The 16,728-nt window shown below is 43.8% G+C and overlaps 2 protein-coding genes across 2 annotated transcripts in view; both read right to left on the reverse strand.

The window, feature by feature from the left end:
* The window catches only part of LOC133341894 (acyl-CoA dehydrogenase family member 10-like), a 110,641-nt gene that overhangs the window by 61,563 nt on the left and 32,350 nt on the right, over positions 1-16,728 (reverse strand).
* On the reverse strand, positions 2,439-7,946 carry LOC133341893 (transmembrane emp24 domain-containing protein 1-like). The gene is made up of 4 exons (XM_061550704.1): positions 7,292-7,946; positions 5,312-5,409; positions 3,625-3,811; positions 2,439-2,756 (listed from the first exon to the last, which is right to left on the reverse strand). The coding sequence occupies exons 1-4, from the start codon at positions 7,469-7,471 to the stop codon at positions 2,538-2,540; spliced, it is 684 nt and encodes a 227-aa protein (XP_061406688.1). The 5' UTR covers positions 7,472-7,946; the 3' UTR covers positions 2,439-2,537.

Here is a 16,728-nt window from a genome sequence, read left to right on the forward strand (position 1 = left end):
TAGAATCTCTGACATTTCAGCCCTTGATTGAAACGTTTCGATTCCGCCAAGACCAGCATTGGAAAAATAATCACCAATACAAAAATAAAACAGGACAACTTGCGTTAAAAAAAACTTTTCGGAAAAATATAAATTAATTTTACAATTAAGAGGTCTGGAAACATTACTCTAAATTGTATATTATTTAAACATATTTCATGTCACTAAACTAATTCAGGCCCATTTGGCAGGTGTGGCTGTCCCATCAAGTACTCCAGGTTGTGCATGGAGGTCTTTACTTAATTCTCCAAAATAAACAGTTTATTAAAATCAAATATTTAACCTGATTTCACCTAAATAGTAATCTTGAGTTATTGTCTAATTAAGCTTTGATTCTAAATAAACCCAATGACTAATGTAAAAACACATCTGTTGCCAGGATCAATACAAATATGAACTCCATCTTGTGCCTGCCTGGACCAAATGACAATGCTATGTAATGGAAGTGAATGCCAAAAGGGAATGCATGTATTAAAATATTTAGAGACGTGCATCACAAAGAATTTAGGTTCAGAATGTTTTGGTCTGTAAAACCGTTGAATACGTGAATAGTGTATGTCGAATCTGTGCCACCCTTCTCAGCTACATTTGGTATTGAACTGTAACTATTTTTCTTGGCATCTCTTAATTGCATATTCAATTGTTTTAATATTCCTATTTGGCATCATCAATACACATCTAATTTAAGGGTCAAAACATCTCGGCGAGAAACGTGAAAAAATACTACGCATGTTGAACTTCCAAGTGTACGTAGCCAATCGTACTGATCGGAAGTGTAATGTGCCTTCACGTGTGTAACATGCATTGTTATCGTGCGTTTTCTTATTAATCTCACACCTCATGTATTAATTGTTGCCGCTAAGTGGGTGAAGCGTCCTACGATAAATGTAGGATCTTTGAAAAAGGTGGCTGCCAAGTCTCCAAATACGTAGTGGTACTCATTTTATAGACTGCTGAGTGAGCTGTAAGTAGACTGGCCAGGATTTAAACTCCATGCGCTCAAAAAGAGAATGTCTACCAAATGAGCTGCAATATATTGACCTTAATATTCCATAGGCAATGCTCCACATACGCCCACTAAAATCGATACATTCTTACACTGATCCTACCAAAAGACAATCATCCACCAGATGATAATACATGAGTCTAACAATGATATTGAAGGTCCCGGCAAAATGTGTGATTTATAAAGTGGGCTAAATCAGGTGATTTTTATTTGTTCTTTGTACAACTAATGCGCAAAAACTAGGCAAGATCGTCTCATACAACACCAGGGTTTCAACCTACCGCCACTTAAGCTGTCAGTGCTGGAAGATTGGTTTTCATTGTGAGGCACTGCAAGCAAATACACAACCACACTTAATCTCTGATTGCACAATGCTAGTGGATTAACAGCATGGAGTGAGTTTTGTGTAATCACAAATGCCAAGAATGGTGTTCTGTCGTAATAATAAGTCACATAATTCGCCATGGGAATAAGGAACAAATTTTTAATTTATGTGGGCTAACGGAATTAACAGCTCTTATAGCCATAGAAACACTAGGCCATGATCTTGAGTTAAGCATCTTGAGATCAGGTTTCACTAGACCAGCTTTCAGGTCACTTTTGTTTATCGGTGTAGCAGCTTAAATATAATTCTGTGGTTCAGCCTGCCATTCTTAGATTTAATTACATACTTGTCTGGTCTAGCTGGTAAAAACATGGAATATATAAAATACTGATGTTCTTCAAGTCGGCAGGGTATGAAAATATGGCTATGTTAACACAACAATATAAGAAAGCAGGCCACTATCGTATGAAAGTGGAATTCCCACCACTGGCTCAGAATCACTTGCAGTGATAAGCACAAGTCCCATGCTCCAACGAGCATAAGACATTTCGAGTACACTGCATGTAGGCGCTTTATATACAAGCTGCCAGTTACTTCATCTGCTACTCAACGCAGTAATGTTAATATAAAACTGCTTGATTCTGTTATAAAATCCCAAGCTGCGAGCCTAAAATTCTGGTCTTTTGAAACCCAAGTTTCAAGCCCCTAAGTGGGCCAACGTTCCTGTGGCTTTAAGGTAAGACGCTTGCAGATATGTACCTAGACTGTGTGATACACTCTTGGCTTAGTTATAAATAAACATTATTTTATAATTATGGTCACTCAAGTCACAGCTTCCTAGTGATGTCATTGCATTGATGCAGTATTAAACTGTACATGGGTTGGCATCACAGATACATCACTAGGGCACTATCAATGGGAGTGCCAAATCACAATAACCATAGATTTCAAGTCGCTCATTAAAAAAAAAGTCTCAAAACTCATGTTGAACAACCGGGGACACACAGGCTAGGTGGTGCATCTACAAGATAATATCCATTGGCGTTTGAGTACGAGATCCCCTCCCCCCTCCCACCCCCCTCTCCCCCAGTGAAGCACCAGCGTCGCACACGCTATGTGCACGCTCAGGCGTGGTGCGTGCATGCGAGCGAGCGCTGGCACCAAGCGCTACGTGCGAACGCGCCGTTGGTCGTTGAACAGGCTGCGCAGCGTGTACACCTGCAGGCCAGCCACCACCACCAGCACCGCCATGCTGATCCCCGACCACAGGTTGACCATCTCGAAGTTGGTCTCCTGCAGTTTTCGGTCGCGGGCCTCGTAGACTCGCAGCACGGACTGCATCTGAATGCTTTTGCCGAGGCGGGTCTTTATGTTGTCCATGGTCTCCTGTGAAGGGAGAGAAGCAAAACGGCATTTGTTTATTGTAGGTATTCATAAGACGTTTTTTATTTAGTTAAATGGCGTTATTTATAAATGTGTTGTAACCCTCCACCACCCGACACGGCCAATCAGTAAAAAACAAGAAGTGTCACGTTGACAAAAGACAAATAGTTCACTACTTTAGCCCACCGGTGTGTTGAAGAGTGAATCCACAACATTTACAATTTTTGAGTACGACGTTTCGCTGGTAATTACATCCAGCATCATCGGGCCCGATCAGATATGCGGGGGAAGGACAACTAAACACAATAAGCATTTCAGTTTGTTGTTCTTCCCCCACACCTCCAATTAGCACGGTTATCTATGTACGGTGGGAAAGAAGTTGAACATACATAGAATTCTTATCTATCTTTGCCACCAGTCGTTTACACTTGTGCTTTCGGCAACAATATGTGTGGCAAGACATCAAATGGAAGTGTAATCCACATCATGGAAGCAAAGACTGATTTGTTAAATACTGGGGTGTTTATATTTATTGTAGGCAAGGCGGCTGTGAATTTAAAGTTGCTAATTGGACCCTTGGGCTCTGTGAAAATTTGGCGCCACCATGCGAGTTTAATTTTGGATCCCCAAACACAACTTCATCTCTACGCTCAAACATCCCAATCAAGCTTTTGACGTGTGCTTGTAAACCACGACCAATGCTGTTGATCGTCATGTTATTTATCTACGTCTTGTTTTTTTCATAAACAAAAGTTAATGTCAGACAGTCCTTGACACGTGACTTAGCATTGCATGTATAGAACAGCGGCAATGTTTTGTATTACAATTTCTTTCTTGAAGGCATCCACCACCCCACCTCCTCCCTCCTCACCTGCAAGTCCTCCAGCTTCATGTCAATAATTTCGTCAACCGCCACAAAGTCCTTCCACGCTGGCTTGTCGTCCTTCTCCACCTCCATGTTGTCCAAGATCACCTCGAAGAACACCACCTTCTCCGACACGTGGCTGAAGCTGTTGTCGAAGCAGAACATGTAGTCTCCGTCCTGCTTGGCCTCCACGCTGCGGAAAACACGCATGTCAGCCAGACTGCGGAGCACGAGTGTGTGTGCGTGTTCCGAAAGCATATACGATAAATATACGGCCTCAATTTTCAACATATCTTTCGAGTATTTATGCACGTGGAAGGCAAATGAAATACCGGGAGAAATCCATGCGTGCCCATGGGAAAATAGCCAAAAAAGGTAAATATGCCGTAGGTTAGCACTCTACTTGCCGCACTGCCTTCTACGAGCCATCACTTCGTAATGACGTATATCGATGTATGTATGTTGAACTTCTTTTGCACCACACGCAGCCAACCATGCTAATTGGAGGTTGGGGAAAGGACAACAACCTAAACACAAAAAGCAATTATAAAGAAATGAGTTTTCAATTTAGATTAAAAAGTGCAAAGCTCCAGTGGTTCCTAATATTGGAAGGAAGAGCGTTCCAGATAGCCGCAAAAGCAGATCTGAAAGCGCGCGATGTGGTGACCGTCTTTATCAGATGGTTAACCAAAATCCGCTGCGAGGATGATCGGAGTTTACGTGATGGTATTTGCTCCTTGACGAGATCAGCAAGGTATTGTGGTATATTTGTAGCAAGCACTGTGTGTGTAATGAGTGTGACCTTATAATGTATTCATTCAGCAACTGGAAGCCAATGCAGTTCAGTCAGCGCCGGACGGACATGGTCGGATCTTGCAGTACCCATCACGACACGTGCCAAAGAATATTGTACACGCTGCAGCTTATTATTGTGTAAATCGTGCTTGTTCCAAACATTGCCCTTAGGCAGTTTGACATGTAGAGTGGCTTTACAGAAGCACGGATGTATCCACTGCCATTCGAGCTTTCATTTAGCCAGCAGTCAGTGCTATTGACTTCACCACACTTGGCCATAACTTCCTTCCCTCTGCCAGTTCCTGAAAACTGTTGTACAGGTCCACTCGTATGGTGTCCACCACCTGGCTTTAGGTCTCCGCCCTACGGGTGCCCGTCCTCTGCCAGTCTTGTCACGAACCCTCCCATCACAACTTCCTCTTGGTGATAAGATCTACCACGCTTTCCTTTCACATCCTCTTCTGGATCTCCAAGTTGCTTAACCTACCCTGAGATCAAATCTGAGCACGCTCACTTGAATAACTCGAATCATGTCCGGGATATCAGCATTTCCTCGACTATCGATTGCAATACCAAGTATAGTTCGGTTGCAATTACAGGAGGTCTGGAAGTCAGGCGAATGATAAACTTAAAATGTGGAGGTCAGTGTTTGCTAATAAAGAATCAAATATTCAACATGGTCAGTTAACAACATGATGACAAACTGGCCCAAGTCTTCCCCCCTAAAAAAATGCTCTGGTACCACTGATGGCGTAGGATCACACGACGTGTGTGACCGAATAAAGGGGTCTTCATGTTGAAGATTGGAAGGACACCCTCGCTTTCATAAGTTCGTAAGAGTAGGTGTTCCGCACGAGACAGTGGTGACCTCTGGTGGTGAATGGGTGATGTGCAACACCTTTGGAGGCCTTCTGACTTCCTGTACTCGGCAAAGAGGACTTGTCCCGTTGGAGACGAGATTGAGAAGTCCACATCCATGCCCGCACCGTCAATCACCTGCCAGTCACAAGCGCACAGAGGGTGGGGGGGGTAGAATGACGGATGTGTAGGATCAATGATGACGAACGTTAATGTACAGGATCAGTAAGCCACTAATAATACATTTTTTTAAGCCAAGATATTCTCACTTCATCACAGGACTCTTCCTGGCATGTTTGCCAATTCTTTTGTGAGTGAATATTTGTTATTTATTTTGTGTGTATTGAAATAGGACTGCCCAGCAAAACCCAAGGTTGCATGGGGCTAACACTAAAATTCCACACGTATAAGAGTTTTATTTTGATTATTATGTTACGCATTTGTACAGGTGTGCACAAACATAACCGCAAAACTAGGGTGGCCTTTCGTTGTGACATGTGTTAACTGTAAAGAGAAATATGACGGAATTGTGGCCAATTATGCAGTCACAGGCATTTGCAATCTTATTCTAAAATAAATTATCGTAATGATTCACTGGGTGCAAGGAAAGATCGCGATTCAACTAAATTAATCAACCAGTTGAAGTCCGTGATAGAAACAAGACTCCAATGCCTTATCTACGACTCACACGCGATCCCTCACAGTATGATGGGTCGGTCAGTAATCGATCAAGACACCTGATACTGCAATTCCAGGAAGGGGCCCATGGTAGCAAGACTCACCTCATCTACTCATCACAACCAATCCCTCTCAGACTGATTATATTATTTGCTGATAAACTACAAGTAATCATAGTAATACAATCGATTATTAATCACCTGCTACTCCTCCATGAGAGACAAGACTCAACTCACCGTCTTATCGACTAATCATAACCGATCTCTCACGGTGTAATCGATGAGGGGTCCCGTCACCTGGTACTCCTCTTCCAGGGAAGGCCTCCGATTATGGCAGACGCAAGACTCACTCACGGTCTCATCTACTCATCAATAACCGATCTCTCAGGGTCTAATCGATGAGTAATCGATGAGGGGGTCCCATCACCTGGTATTCCTCTTCCAGGGAAGGCCTCCGATTATGGCAGACGCAAGACTCACTCACGGTCTCATCTACTCATCAATAACCGATCTCTCAGGGGTCTAATCGATGAGTAATCATTGAGGGGGTCCCATCACCTGGTACTCCTCTTCCAGGGAAGGCCTCCGATTATGCCAGACGCAAGACTCACTCACGGTCTCATCTACTCATCAATAACCGATATCTCAGGGTCTAATCGATGAGTAATCGATGAGGGGTCCCATCACCTGGTACTCCTCTTCCAGGGAAGGCCTCTAATTATGGCATACGCAAGACTCACTCACGGTCTCATCTACTCATCAATAACCGATCTCTCGGGGTCTAATCGATGAGTAATCGATTAGGGGGTTCCATCACCTGGTACTCCTCTTCCAGGGAAGGCCTCCGATTATGGCAGACGCAAGACTCAACTCACGGTCTCATCTACTCATCAATAACCGATATCTCAGGGTCTAATCGATGAGTAATCGATGAGGGGGTCCCATCACCTGGTACTCCTCTTCCAGGGAAGGCCTCTAATTATGGCAGACGCAAGACTCACTCAAGGTCTCATCTCATCAATAACGATCTCTCAGGGTCTAATCGATGAGTAATCGATGAGGGGGTTCCATCACTTGGTACTCCTTTTCCAGGGAAGGCCTTTAATTATGGCAGACGCAAGACTCACTCAAGGTCTCATCTACTCATCAATAACCGATCTCTCAGGATCTAATCGATGAGTAATCGATGAGGGGGTTCCATCACCTGGTACTCCTTTTCCAGGGAAGGCCTCTAATTATGGCAGACGCAAGACTCACGCACGGTCTCATCTACTCATCTCCTCATCAATAACCGATCTCTCAGGGGTCTAATCGATGAGTAATCGATGAGGGGGTCCCATCACCTGGTACTCCACCTCCATGGAGGCGCCCGTCGTGAGCGCCTGGTAGAAGCACTCCGTGCGGCCCGCGGGCAGCGTGAAGGTGAAGTCCCCGTCCAGGGACTGCGCGAAGCCGTTCGCTAGTGACGGCAGCAGGAGCAGCAGCAGCAGGAGGAGGTGATGATGGTGGTGGTGCGGCCACATCTCAAGAGTGTGGGGGGGTGGTGGTGGTAATAATATTAGTTGGTGATGGTGGTAGTGGGGGGTGGTGGTATTAGTTGGTGGTGGTGGAAGTGGTGGTATTAGTTGGTGGTAGTGGTGGGTGGTGGTGGTATTAGTTGGTGGTGGTGGAAGTGGTGGTATTAGTTGGTGGTAGTGGTGGGGGGTGGTGGTAGTGGTGGGTGGTATTAGTTGGTGGTGGTGGAAGTGGTGGTATTAGTTGGTGGTGGTAGTGGGGGGTGGTGGTTAGTTGGGGGTAGTGGTAGTGAGTGGTGGTAGTGAGTGGTGGTGGGGGGTGGTGGTGGTGGGTGAGGTGGGGTTGGTGAAAAGCGAAACAAACCACTGGGTCAGAGTGTCGAACCGAGTGAGACGTGAACACGCCGGCCACGACTGAAAGTCGTCAACAACTCATCGCCATTAAAAGTGGCGAGCGAAGGCGGCGAGGGGCGAGTGCGGAGGGAAGGGGCGCCGCAAACCAAACTCGTAAATAACAAACGCCCTGAGGGCAGCAATGACAGCAAACGCGCGAAGTCGTGCCACGCAAGCGTTGCCCTGCGGGCGTTTTGCACAACGAATTCCAAGGTGTTGGAGGAATTTCGATTCTTCGATTATCGGGATTAGTGAACACGAATCGATTCCAAGCCGCACAGCTGATGAGACCCCCCCCCCCTTCCGGAAATATCGAAACCTGTCGAGATTTCGCTTTGCTATCATCATAATTTTATGATGCAATTACGTGTACAGGTAGTCCTCTACTTACGATGGAGATGCGTTACGACGACCCCATCGTAAGTCGAAGATGGCCTAGGCTACCCAGGAGTCTTAAAGAATGGTGAATACTCATTGGTTCTTTCGGTAAAGTAACGTCGGTGAAAATAAAACGTTAAAATAATCGCTTGTCCCACCTGATGACGGAAGCTTGTGTTGCTTCTGAAACGTCGTGATTTAATTTAATTATTTCTATTCTTTTTTTATTCTTATTCTTGTTTTTATTTTCACCTACGTGGCTTTACCGAAAGAACCAAAGAGTATGGATCCTTGCAGTTACGAAAACTTCAAATTTAGAATGGTGATAATTTAGCAAAACAGAGCAATTTACAGTACCGTACTGTATAATTATTAATTACAATACTGTATTACACAGTAAAATGTAAAGTAAAAAACCCAACGTAAATACTTAGACTATGAACTGCAATTTAATAGAAAGTTTTTTCAGGAAACAATCCTTATCTGCTATTTAAAAAAACGTACAGTATCGTATCTCGTAACGCTGCTGCGTTTGCCTGCCGTGCGAAATTTAAAATATTTAACAATTTTGTCGTATCGATATCGCCATCGTAAGATCGAAATATCGTAAGTCGTAACTCGGGGACTATCTGTAATCATAACAACACCTTTATTTGCAGGGCACTTATAAGGCGGACTTTGCATCACAATCCAGCCACGTGGCAGCTGTCTCTGTGTGGCACAGGTGGGCATCCGTCTGCCAGCAGGGGGAGGGCGGTGTTACTTTGGATTTTTCCCCCAAATGTGTACTTTTTAGGAAATTCAGTCCTGTCCTCTCACGCGGTAGTAGTTGCGTTCCTGAAGAACACCGCGTGATGGGAAAATCGCGTTATCTATATATATAAAAGGAACATTTTTGAATATGTGTGTCTGTTCAAAATGTTTAGCGTACTTCTCGACATGCAACAAACTTGAAATTTGCCATGTGGGTACTTTTCAGACTGTACACCATGCAAAAATTATAAAAATAGACTTGTTTTTTTTGGGGGGGAGGGGGCGCAATTATGCATATATTTTGCACGGCAAGTGAGCTGTGACGTCACATCTGTGCTGTGACGTCACATCTGTCATGTGTTCTTAGGTTTTTTCGGTAAAGTCACGTAGGTAAAAACATCAAAATTAATGAAAATAAAATAAAACAAAAAATCACGACGTTTCGGAGGCAACACAACGTCGTGATTTTTTGTTTTATTTTATTTTCATTAATTTTGATGTTTTACCTACGTGACTTTACCGAAAAAACCTAAGAATATGATTCCTTGCAGTCACGAAAGCTTCAAATCTAGAATCTGTCATGTGACCCGTGTGCGGAAATGTAAAGGAGTGTGCCTGCGGATCGCGGGTAAAGTCAAATACAAATGTGTTGCAGGTCTAAGGCGTTCTTCGTGCAGCATTGGTTTATTATTTGAGTCGTTTACTGCCGTACGCACTCTGAAAGTTGTGTGTGTCTGCTGCAAGCGCATGGATGTGTTCCTATGGACGCGCGCGAGTGTGTGTGGGGGAAGCGGTAGTGTAGTGGTTAGCGCGCTGCGCTACAAAACCCGGCGACCCGAGTTCGATTCCCGCTCACGGCCAACACCGGTGACGATTATTTGAACCGGTCCTGGGCCTCCCCTAGGTCGACTCAGGTTCAAACGAGTATCTGGTGTAGTGTGTGTGAACATCGCCACTGGGGAGACAAAGGCAGCCGAGCGTGGTGAATCCAAGTCCCGGGCAAAGCCGGGTAGTAAAGCTAGTATATAATATAGGGGGTAAAGCACAATCCACGAAAACACGTGAGATGCGTACGCAGGCTGAACAAAGACTGAGGCGCCTGGGTATCATCCAGCAGCATCCCACTGCCTTGTGCGATGCCACGCTGAGGCAAGCGTACCACCGCTTATTGCTACTCGCGCGACGCGCGTCTGTTCACTCGATCGCGTTATATACAATTTGCATCCGCGTTATAACAAAAATGTGTTCCCTCACATTCATCGCACGACGTGCAATTCGCGTTAAGAAAACGCGCAGCCGTTATAGGAGAACAGACTACAGTATTTCAAATATTGATCGTGATGCCTGCACAGCGACCTACTCTTGCGAATGACGTCACATGACCTTTTAACATCCAATGTGAAGTGAGATTTTTAATCCCAAGTGTTCATCTCATGTCACAATGTCATTCCAAGCAGGCGCGTCATTGGTGGAGGGTGGGGGGGATTTCTCCTTCACGTTCAAAATGAGTGACTTTCAGACCGCAGTCCACTCACTGGCATTAAATGTGTATCTTGTGTTCTCCACAGGAAATGCATTATTTGCTCCGCTGCGGGTCTCCTGCCACCGTTCTCCCATTCACATGTTTCATTGCTTCGACATACTATTAACATGGCCTCCCTTTGTTAATGCTACCCCCCTCTCTTTGGTGCTGCTGATCCTGCATAATTCATGGGCATAATATGACTTTGACCCCCCCCCCCCGCCCACCTCCTACGCATTTCCCATGAATATGCTAAATTCCTCTTGATATGTACATTCTTTTGTTAAGGCGCTCTTCTTCCACCTCCAACTCAGCTTATATATAAGCTCCTAGCTTGGCAGTGTCTCATTCTTCACCTGAAGACGGCTGCTTGCATTGTAGCCGAAACGTCGTGAGAATTATTTTATTATGTTTAATTTTTATTATTTTATTACTTCCCTTCTACGTGACTTTACCGAAAAAACCAAGAAGAAGTTGGCATTCTAGATTTGAAGCTTTCGTGACTGCAAGGATTCATATTCTTAGGTTTTTTCGGTAAAGTCACGTAGGTAAAACATCAAAATTAATGAAAATAAAATAAAAAATCACGACGTTTCGGAGGCAACACAAGTCTCCGTCATCAGGTGGGACCGTCACAGCCGGATTAGCTGCATCAAGTGAGGCAATGATTCAAGATGTAATCCCTTAAAAGCAAGTTGAGGAGGGAGGAGAGGGGGGGGGAGCTCATCAGAATGTGGTAGCCAATGAATGGAACGTATCGGGAGGGAGGGGGGCGGGGCTCAAAGAAGGCACGGAGTGCCAAGTACAACACATCGGGAGGGGGAGGGGGGCGGGGCCTAAAGAATGGACGACGGCTTGGACGCGGTTGCTGCTGCACACGCCAACGCATTGGACAGAGAGGGGGAGGGGAGGCCTGATACACATGATAGAAGAAAGAACGAAAATGCCCATGTTTATACCAATGCTGGCTGAACAATGAAGAGAGTACTGTTAAACACTGGGGATGTTAACACTCGGTAAAGTAAAGTAAAATAGTGCCTGTCAGATAAGATGGTCCAAAAAAGTGTAATTAAGTCTTTTTTGCGTGGTTGATAACATCTTTCCAATGATTACTAAGTTTGTACCCATCATCACGGTTGAAATTATGTCTGTGTTTGTATATTTGTATGGCTTCGTGTACAAACCTTTGATGGTAGCCGGGAGGTTTGCAGAGAACCTTGGTCTCGGAAAAGACAATTTCATGAGAGCCCACCGAGTTGTAGCAATGATCGGCAATGGCAGAAGAATCAGTTCTGCCGTGTTTCAGATCTGACTTGTGCTCGCGGACACGATCAGAAACATGACGTTTCGTTTCTCCAATGTAGCAATCACCACAAATGCAACTCAATTTGTAGACTCCAGGATACTGTAAGTCAGGAACGACATCCTTCACAGATGGAATCAGATCACGGATTTTATGCACTGTACTGAATCGGACTTGGATCTTATGTTTGTTTAGAATTTTGGAGATCTTTTTGGTCACGCCTGCTATTTATGGTAACGTGATAGTTTTGGTCGGAGTTTCATGTGGCTGTTTCTGTGTGGTGGGAGAAACAGCTTGGCGGATAGTACGGTCAGAGTATCCGTTCATCCTGAGGGCCCGATGTACATGTCTTAATTTACCGGTCAGGTGGTGTTTGTCAGAAATGCCATGGGCTCTGTGGTATAGCGTTTTGATGAGAGAATTCTTTTGAGATGGGTGGTGGTGGGAATCCGGTTTCAAGTAGGAATCTGTGTGGGTGGCTTTCCTGTAGACAGAATGTCCCAAGGATCCGTCAGGCCTCCTCTCAAACAGAATATCCAAGAATGGTAGTTTACCGTCTTTCTCCACTTCCATGGTGAATCTGATGGATGGGTGTCTAGAATTGATGTGGTCCAAGAAGTGGTTCAATACTGGGAGGCCATGTGGCCAGATGACGAAGGTATGTGGATGACACTTTGCCTCCGAAACGTCGTGATTTTTTATTTTATTTTCATTAATTTTGATGTTTTACCTACGTGACTTTACCGAAAAAACCTAAGAATAAGAAGTTGGCAGATATTACAATGATAATGTTTGTGTGCACAAAACTACATTTTAATTATTAGGTTGCTAAATATTTCCTTTTTTGACTGTGTTTTTATGACGCTGAGACGGTGTACTGCCAGTCTGCTGTGACCTGCTGCTTGCTGATTAATTAACGTCAGTGCACTGACACTAATATCTACACTGCTAATTTTGCTTTTGCCCATTGTGAGTGTATGCCAGTCTATAATCTGTTGCCTGCTTCTTTACCTCACTCAGTGTACTGCCAGCCTTTCATGTCAACTGTTTCCTGCTTTTTCAGCTGCTGACCGTATTGCCAGCTTTGCATGTCGACTGTAACAATGCTTATGTCATTGAGTCGGCGTACTGGCAGTCTATAATATAGACTGTAGCCTGTTTCTCAACTTACCTGTGGGTACTGCTGCTCTTTAATGTACACTTGTTTCAGCTTATTTCTTCAATGCATTTCTATTGTTTTGATTGCTCACGGCATGCTTTTTACTGATACGTAGTACTGCGATGCTGATTAATATGTCATACTGCTAAATACGTTGGACTTTCTTAGCTACAGCCCATTGCATTTCGTCTATCATTTTGTTACATTCGTGGGAACATCACCCATTTATATTTTGCCATACCGCACCTTTCCACCAAAGCAGGGAGCACGCAGGGAGGTTCAATGTCCCAAATATTGTTGACCTTGCTTTCTTACGGTGGGTGAGGGACATTGTGAGAGATACATTGTTCTTCCATACCAAGAAAACACCATCGCACGATTTCCTGACACTAACAGAGCATACGATGCCCTACAATAACACATTTTCCTGTGGCAAGGCCAAGATGGGTACCACGTCAATATTCCTCCAATTACAAAGCTGTAGGATAAAGACATCCTCACAAAACTGTCTCCTCTAAAAAAACACTTATATTCCTTCGTGATCATGGACAGAGGAGGAAACCACATATTATGGTGCGCCAACCTCTTTCACCAGTATGTTGTCGATGAGTATGCCAACATTGAGAGTGAGCGCCTTCTTTACATTCAACTGAATCAAAACCGCCTGCGTGTGACCAGTATGCTCATTTCTGGGACGCCATCAATGCCGAAGGAGATGCAAACGGTCACAATGTGGGCTGATTAGTCATTTTGCCTTCATCCTTCACAGCTCCACCGAGATACGTGCATGAAAAGACTCAGGATGCCATGACGTACATCAGCCAATATGCCACGCCCCATCTCTTCATCACCTTCACTTGCAACCCCAAATTAAAGGAGACCCAGGTTTACCTTCATCCAAAGCAGTAACTTGCACACCATATTCCTTTTTCCCCATCTGTCAACTTGAAATTACTTTAATTATTTTGTGCAGTTTTCGTTTATTTATTGATTAAGTAGCGCGCGATCGACCGTACCAAGTCACACGCGTTCGGTGGGGGTGAGGGTCCATTTCTCTTTGGTGTCGACATTGTGCGAGGTAACACACGAAATCACAGCTCCCTTCAAACATACAGCTATCTTTTTTCTCTCATTTCTATTACTCTTTTTTCATAATACAGCGTACAGATTAACCAATGTTTTATGACAGTATAAATATTTACACAATATAACACGCTTTTCCCCTTGCGTACAGCTGTTACATTTAATGTCCTTAAGACAACAAAGTCCAGCCTGTGTGTCTTTTTGCCCACAAACTTTCCTGTTCGCCATGTTCTCACGTACAGTTATAAGTTTCAGAATAAGTTGTTAAGAAGAACAAAAAATTGTGTTCTGTAGTCTTTATAAGAAAACATTTTTTTTAAATAATCGATAAATATGGCACATTTTTCTTTTCACCTTTCTTTTGGAGCTTTTCCAAAAAGCCTAAAGCTACCTTAAGGTATTTCTAACAAATAGTACATATGACTATGATAACGACACACGTGGTAGATTGACGCTTTTTGGAATTTCTGCGCGATTGAGAAGGGTCATTGTCAAAAACGTCGCCTATTTTATTACCAAAATGTTCAGCTTTTGTTTGTTCACTGTGCTTGTGCACCACTGCCAACGCAGCAGCAGGAGCAGCAGCATCAACATAATTAGTCGTCTTATTTCTCAATACTGCTTCTTTCGTACGGCTGATGTAGACGCAGAGCAATGACTTACGATTTCACATTCAGGTGGTCAAACCCAGACAAACCGCGTCAGGAGCAGCGGAGTGGTCTATCGCCGAGATGTCTCACATGTTTGTGGATCGGGGGCATTGCGTCGTTTTACGTTGTACGGTCTGTTCTGGATGACCGTAGTCGCACACTGCTGGAGTTTTTTGTTGTCCGTTTGTGGACCAGGTATCCGCATCTGCCATGGTTTGTGTGGATGCGGTTTAGAGTGGGCCATGAGCTTCGTGGAAGATCAAACCCAAAAATCTCCTGCTTCGTATGGCTGACGTTATGGGAGTGCAACAGCCGTAGTTTAACAATGAGGTATCTCTTCTTTTTAGCCAGATAATTTCTGTCAGGAGTAGTGGAGTGGTGAATAATCGCTGTGATGACGCCTACTTCGTATTTGTGAGTTAGGCAATTGAGTCATGTTTTCCCACTGGCCCGACTCAATGTCCAATTCACAGTGTTTAATATGAGAAATGTGAGTTTAGATTATTTGGCTGCTATACATTTCCACATGATGAGCCACATCGTTGAGGTATCATTTGTGACCAGGTCGCTTCTGAAAAAGAAGCTAATAGCTCAGTAGACTTTATTTACCTGTTTAAAAAAAAGTTGACTTTTGTTTGGATACATATCGTGGTTTTTTTTTTTGCAATGTTTGTTGGTGTAACGTTCTGACCTGCAACCTGCCGGACATCTGCGAGAAAAAAAAGAGCGTTATGCCTCATCGGATTCCTCCATCATAACTATTCTGAATCCAGTATAAAGGGGGGGGGGGGCGTGTCGGAAGACATGCCCTCTTTAACACGTAGGCTTTGGCGACCAGTATTCATAAAGGTTTTTGGATTAGATCGCTTTATGATAAATGTTTTGCAATCCTCCACCACTATTCTGGCAAATCGCCTGAAGATGCTGGATGTAATTACCAGAGAAACGTCGTACTCAAATTCTAAATGTTATGGATTCACTCTTCAAACACACCGGTGGGCTGAAGAAGTAACAAATTGGCGTTTTGGTAACGTGACGCATTGTTACTGATTGGCCGTGTCGGGTGGTGGAGGGGTTGCGACACATTTATAATAACGCGATCTAACCTCAAAAACCTTTTTAACACTTAGGCTTTCGCGACCAATATTATCCATAATAGCAGTGGCGGCTGGTGATATTTATTTTTGGGGGGGCGCATTTTTTTTATTTTATTGAGGGGGGCAAGTAAATATAAAGCAGTACCAAAAACCATTTTGACTACTTGAATATAAATTTTGATTATCTTTATTTACATTTCAGACCAAAAGAAGTACCAAAAAGCATGTTTCCTACTTGAACATAAATGTTTCTCTTTTATATACATTTCAGACCAAAGTACCAAAAAGCATGTTTCCTACTTGAACATAAAAACGTTAGTTTCATGCTATTAGCAATATGGCTGCGGCTACTTTCATGACGTTTGCATTTGTCACACAAAACTTCAGTGCCGACACTTTGAAATAAAAGACAGGGAAAACAAAAAAGAGAATTGCTAACATCACATCCAGCCAGCCACCTCCGTTTCTCATAACAAGCGCGGGTGAAGCTTCGTGTGTAGCTTCGTCCTCTGTCACTGGCCTGCTGCTGGATTTGTAAATCGGGTTGGTCCGGTCCGAGATCCTTTATCTTTTTTATTTCTTTCAGCGAAAGCCTTGTGAAAGGGTTTTTTTGTAAATAAATTACAGAATTTGGATGAACTGCTGCCATTGTTTACACAAAAAATTTGATCAGCCTAGCAAGTGTCAAAGTGGTGTCGCCTGCGCACTCGCAGTAGCGTAAATTTGAATGACAGGTGACGAGAACCAATCAGATTGGATAAAATAACATGTATCCAATTCTGATTGGCCAGGGACGCAACGACTTGCGCCCCGAGCAGAATCTTTAAGAAACCAATTAGAGACCAGCTTCAGGTCACATGCTGTCCGAAAATGTAAAGTCTCACATAGACATCCATTTGTCCGGCGCCCCGCATGAAACACATTGAAA

Source organism: Lethenteron reissneri, chromosome 12 (assembly GCF_015708825.2).
Source record: "Lethenteron reissneri isolate LAM-NWPU_2019-01 chromosome 12, ASM1570882v1, whole genome shotgun sequence".
Taxonomy (NCBI): Eukaryota; Metazoa; Chordata; class Hyperoartia; order Petromyzontiformes; family Petromyzontidae; genus Lethenteron; species Lethenteron reissneri.